Raw genomic sequence first — 6,094 nt, 5'->3', positions numbered from 1 at the left:
GATGATTCTAAATTTCTAAAACATTTGGTTCCCTATGTCTTGTATGCATAGTTGCATGCCAGGGGAATGGTGTTGCTCCAGTCCTTGTCTTTATTGATGAATTTGCTTAGAAAAGAATTCCAAAGTTTGTGCCAAGAAATTGATTAACCAATCCAAATATTCCTGTTAACTTGGTCACAACAATACTGCATATTTTCTTACGAAATCATGTACTTGTGCCTTTAAGGTTTTATACGATAGTAAGTTAATTTCATGCTTCAAATGCAAATTAGTTTGATTTCTGGACTACCGATCAAGAAGTAAAACTTGGAACTAAAGAATTTGCATCATATTTCCTGACTCGAGAATCCATATGTGCAGTAATTAATTTAATTATATACCAACTGTCCCGAGGCATCGATAGACAAAAATCGGGCAGATGGAGTTGTTATCTAAGCCACCCATTTGATCACACATTCACATATTTTACAACCGTCGGGAGATGTTTCAGAAACTGGTGTGCCAGATAGCTTCATCACCCTCCCCACACCGCTGGTGCACCTCCTCCATTCTTTCCACTGATTTGCATATGCCACTGCAGCTCCAGTCAAATGATGCAGCACAAGGATTTCCAGCTTGAGCCTTCCATTCACAATCTGTCAGCAGAAATCTAACATCAACACAAAAGGAATATTTTGGACTTATTGAAATATAAGAGTTCAGTTCATGATTTTGTTAATGGTATCAAACTCTTGAAAGAATTCAACCCATAATTTCTTTTGGGAAAGGCCTATTAACTCTTTCAGAACTATGTGCGGTTCAAATGTACCAGTACCTGAAGGAATATAGGTCATATCAAGTGATCTTTTTACCATACGCATGAACTTGTAATGTTGACAATGTTGGGGAGCATAAACTATTTATATTAGCTATTGCCTTTTTACTATATCTAGTAAAATATAAGTCGCAACTATGAGAATATGAAATTTAAACAAGAAACAATGGAGAACATCAAAGAAAGGGACTTCATCTTTTAGAAATTCAAGCTTACCAGGGGGTGTCCCACAGCAGAGGCTCCGATCATCAATGTGCTCAACATCAAGACCAATAAACCAAGAACCCAAAGAGACATCTTCATTTGCATATTTATGAAGTACTTGCCTAGAAAAGGGAAGAAAACATTAATTAACAGTTAGGTCATATAACAAGTATAGAATGATTTTATTTCAATAACTTACCGATTCACAGAAATATATGTCGCCAAATCTTTGGAGATCACATAGATTTGCCCTGTTGCATGCCTAAAGTACTTATTTCCCTCCTCACCAAATTTCCAGTACTCTGGTTCATGATATTTGACCCCTCTGCATTTAGTAGCCAAAGGTAGGTCTGATGAATGACATCCATAGATGAAGATTGCTAAGAACTCAAAAAAACATATTAAAAAAAAGGGGACAGCTTACTTCTGTGACAGGACAGGTCCAGACTTCATACAACCCAAATAAACCCGTGGTTTTGATCTATGGCGGGCCAAGGTAGAACCAACCATACCTGTGCAATGTTGAAAATTATCAATTCAGTCCCGAATATTGCACATTTTTTTCAAGGTAGAAACATTTATATTAGACTGCAGACACACAAACCAAGATTTATGTGAACATCATCATCAACTTTTATATAGAAGTCAGCATCCCACTTAGCAACAGCTGTTGAAAAGTATACTTGAGTTTTTGTTGACAATTCATGATATCCTTCTATGTGATTCTGCAAAATACAAAAGTAAAACTGCATAAGCTCAGAGAAGAAATTTTAATCAAAGGATTTATTCTAAACAATATGTAAAGCTGATCAGATATTTCGAAAGTTAGTTCCTTGGGTCCTGATTTATCCTGGAACATTAATTAGCTGGCTTAACTAGATTTAACTGAAGTTACATGTAAAAGAATATTTAAGTTCCTGCTTACAGCCCAGACTTCTGATATTTGATGGCTTAGTGAAACATTATCAGCAAGGTTTTCATCTGATATGTTAAAATATTGCATTCTAAATTATAACTGCTAATTCAAACAAAAAGGCAAGGAATCCATCATCATAAAGAAATACACAACTTAAACATTCAATTTAAATAATATTCATTGAATCGCCATAGTCAATCTGATGCACCACGCATATTTTATCTTTACCTGAGTTGTGAGATATATATATATCTTATTATTGAGTTTCAATTTTTTTTTTTTAAATAAAACATAAATATACTAGTCATTATAATTTTGATATTGAAATAATAATATCTTCGTAAAATTTGGAAATATATATCATTAGTCTTGTTGTACTCACGTAAGTGTTCATGACATTAAAAGTTCTGGAACTAAGATTTTGTTGTTGTACTTACACTAGTATTCAATTTTTTTCTTGTGTATATTATTGTGCATGTATGCTATAATTTTTGCACCAACTTTTTCAAATTAATTGTCTCAATTTCAATATATTTTGCAATTATATTACAAATTTTAATCAAACAACCAGCTCAACGACTGACCCACTAGTAGAATCAGAGACCTAGTGACGTCAGCCAAATCATTGTCCCCTGATTTAATAATAACTAGAGATAATGGTCAACATGGCCAAGCAGTTTACCATACCAGTCGTAAGAAATCCTTATGTTGCTCGTCTTCTGCATCAACAGCGCGATCCAATACACCACCTGGAGTTGCACTAATGACCAAAAAATTAAACCACTATATTTTGTCAAAATTAATAGTATGAAGCAAGCAACTGTGGTATGCAAATTTCTGGCAAGTTCAAGTAAACTCACCTGTGTCCTATAACAAACCGCATTATAATTCCCTTCTCTTTTTCCAACTTCCTTAATTCTTCACCTGAATTGGGGGAAAAAGCCAAAGTATGTTAGCAATGATTTTATTTCAACTCAAAGAGAAAAGCTATTAAGTTTAGGACTGAACCTTGGGGCATCCATGTCTCTCTAATTGAATCCCTCCGCTTTCTGCTGCTGAATGCAGTAATGATTCCCATAACAAAGAATACCTTCGGGCGATCCTTGAATTGCTCACTTCCTGATTTTGTAACCACTGGAGATCCCTCATCATCATTAACTTTGGCAGCTCTAGCTGCAGCTAGCTGCATCTCTAATGAGGAGATTGTTTTGTCTAATGTCCTGAAAGCATTGAGACAATGTGTCATTTAAAATAATTACATGATATAGAAGGGTGCACAATTACAACATCTAAGATACTGCCTAAATTTTTAAAACAGTACTGAGCAGGATATAGAAAGTTACATGATCACATCATGTGTTTGTGAAACTTGAGAAAGGATGTCCCCCGTCCGAACAATCGCATCCTGTAATAATTTGAAGAATATTATTTGTTAATAAAGGCAATGGAGCCTATGATAAAAATATTCTTGAGACTTGCCTTCTTCTCACAGTCGTCTGTGGGATTAAGAGCTCTTGATTTATGTTTTTCCACTGATGAAGCCTCCTCATCCAGTTTATCTGGGTCAGGAATAGCCCAAAACCTGTGAATGTATAAGCAATTCATTAATGGATGTTCACAAGAATAACAAAATTTTGGAAAAGAATCTACCTTCAGCTACAAGTCTAACAAGTTTAATCACATTCACGATGAAGACAAATAGATCAGCATATAAAGGAAATGCAGAGATCTTACTGTCTTATCTAGTATGATAGAGGACCTCTTTGACCTCAGTATATGACAATTTATTAAAACTGAAATATGGATTCTATTAGCACTTTGGAACACTTAAAAATCTTGACAAATCTGCAAGAATACAAAGTAAGTCATATGATGCAAGAATCAAACCACATGATGCCATATTATCATGTTTGGTGCCTTGGTTGTCAGCTACTGACAGGGGATCAAATGATGGTTATATCCACTTACAAATCATGTGGATTGATGAAGCACTATTAATGAATAGCAAATACACAAAAAAAAAAAGTATATATATATATATATATCTAATTGGTTCATTGGAAAGGAAACTACTCTGTAGCTATCTCATTCATGGATTGTAGACTGATTTTCGGCCCAGTATTCAAATTGAATGAATGTGCGCCATTGGGTTATACTCCCCTTTTTTTCATAAGTAATTGGGCAATAGTTACACACCATTTGTCTTTTGTATAACCAATGTTTGGCTTGGATATTATGGTAATGATCTTTACAGACATGAGAAGATAACAGCTTAAACTTCAACAGAAGTCATACTTCCTATATTTTTGATACCTGCCATCAGTCCATCCAAAATATCAGCTTTTGACAAATTCCCAAGTTCATTGCAATCAATCATGATCAAAATTTCAATAATTTGACTAACTGATATTATGCATATTGGCTGCTCTTAGACTTGAGAGCAATCAGCAAGCTCTAAAAAATCAACTTAACTACAAAGACCAACTTCTAAACTAATGCAGCAACTTATTAGGGAAAACATAAGGCCAATTTAACTAAGCTCGCCATTGTCCAAAGCTAAGCATCATCAAGTTTACACCTTGCTTTACTGAAGTGCCAAGAGATCATACCACTCAATAAATTAGTACCATTGGTCTTACCCCCCAACAACTAATTGAGTATAACAATTTATGTATCTTTGTACAAAGGGCCCCCATCAACCCAACAATAACTTAGACACAGAATTAGAAAGATTCTAGAATAGCACAAGTCTCAAGCTGGAACCAGAAATCCAAATGCAAAGAACCTTATTAAATCCAGAAACGAAAGGATCAAATCTATTCATAAAGACGGCACTTTTCATATATGTTCTGCATCATAAGATATAAGTCATAACCTCTGAAATTCTTTAATATAAGCAACAGGAAACAGAAGGGGCATAAAAAAGAAGACCCATTTGCACAAAAGATCAACACAGTGAAAGCTTCCACCCCATTAGAAAGAGCAGCAAATCTAAAAGTTGAGCACTTCAATACAAGATCTTACTCTTTTCCTAAGAGAGAGAGAGAGAGTACCTGTTGATAACAAGAACACCCAAGAAGAAGCTGGCAATGCAGAAGAGAGAAACCCATCTGGTGGAGACCCCATTGCCAGCTTTGTGAGGTCTGCTGAGACCCATTCTGCAATCTTCAAAGGCTTCACCTTGATAAGGAAGCTTCCTCTTTAAGCTTTTATGTGAGCGTTACAAAGGGAAAGCAAAGGACCCCATAAGAGAAGAAACATAAAACTATTACCAAAAACGAGAAAACGATGATGTTCCAAATGTAAACATGTAGATCCTCCTAGGCAAAATGAAAAAATGGAGATAGATTTTTGCTTTTGCTTTCTCAACCCAACTCAAAAGTCACTTGGTAATGAACTTCACTTGTGTAAATTATTACTATTAATGTTGCGTTTGAATTTTTTTTCTTTTTTAAATATATTATTTAATGAAAATGTTGTGTTTGATGGTTTTGTCACGGGGAAATGTCTAAAAAAACATACGGAATTCCTTTAACAAAAGTCACGACAACCGCAGCTACCAATAATACCCCTTTATGTTCAAGCAATCACAATGATTTTCTGCTATTCTTTCATTTTTCATTTTTCATTTTTCACCTTTTTCTATTTTTGGCTCAGAGTAAGTGAACAGCTTTTTCTCTATCCAATCATTTTCACGATTTTTCTTGTTTTACAGTTTAAGGTCAGTTTGGATAGCACTTATTGTTGCTGAAAGTTGATAAGAATTAATTGTTGCTGAAAACACTATAGCAAAATAATTTTTAAATGTGTGAATAGTGCCGTGGGACCCACTTTTAATATTAAATATTGCGTGAATAGTGTATAAACAGTGCGTAAACAGTGCACGCACTGTAAATTTTGTCCCCAAAGTCAGAAAAGCCGGCCAAAAAAAAAAAAAAAAAAAAAAGAGAAAACGCAACTTAACTTTTAGCAGTGCTATCCAAACCTTACCTTAACATTTAAAATGAAAAGCCAGTCTGGCAAGAAATTTGTAGTAACGTTGTTTGTATTTTTTAAAAATATGTATGAATAAAAATAGGGTAAAATATCATTTTCGTCCCTAAACTATCACAAAAGTTCGTTTTTCGTTCCTAAACTTTCAAAAGTTCTATTTTCGTCCC

The 6,094-nt window shown here is 34.5% G+C and overlaps 1 protein-coding gene across 1 annotated transcript; it reads right to left on the bottom strand.

The window, feature by feature from the left end:
• Positions 1-306: 306 nt before the first annotated feature.
• LOC112005669 (beta-1,6-galactosyltransferase GALT31A) lies at positions 307-5,364 on the bottom strand. Its single transcript, XM_024037965.2, has 11 exons — positions 4,988-5,364; positions 3,414-3,516; positions 3,278-3,339; positions 2,943-3,154; positions 2,795-2,858; positions 2,622-2,694; positions 1,623-1,743; positions 1,443-1,530; positions 1,218-1,343; positions 1,031-1,140; positions 307-635 (listed from the first exon to the last, which is right to left on the bottom strand). Exons 1-11 carry the CDS (start codon positions 5,089-5,091, stop codon positions 487-489), a joined length of 1,212 nt encoding a protein of 403 aa, XP_023893733.1. The 5' UTR covers positions 5,092-5,364; the 3' UTR covers positions 307-486.
• Positions 5,365-6,094: the final 730 nt, after the last annotated feature.

Source organism: Quercus suber, unplaced genomic scaffold (assembly GCF_002906115.3).
Source record: "Quercus suber isolate HL8 unplaced genomic scaffold, Cork oak 2.0 scaffold_366, whole genome shotgun sequence".
Taxonomy (NCBI): domain Eukaryota; kingdom Viridiplantae; phylum Streptophyta; class Magnoliopsida; order Fagales; family Fagaceae; genus Quercus; species Quercus suber.
Note: the sequence above shows the minus strand (reverse complement) of the source record. Positions and strands in the feature narration are given on the sequence as shown.

What these genes read in the sequence shown, in the direction of transcription:
- LOC112005669 (XM_024037965.2), bottom strand. Translation starts at nt 5,091, where the DNA reads ATGGGTCTCAGCAGACCTCACAAAGCTGGCAATGGGGTCTCCACCAGA. An exon ending in ATAAGGATTTCTTACGACTG is followed by an intron (nt 1,744 to 2,621) that starts GTATGGTAAACT and finishes TGTATTTTGCAG; the next exon opens with AATCACATAGAAGGATATCA. An exon ending in GGACCTGTCCTGTCACAGAA is followed by an intron (nt 1,344 to 1,442) that starts GTAAGCTGTCCC and finishes TACTAAATGCAG; the next exon opens with AGGGGTCAAATATCATGAAC.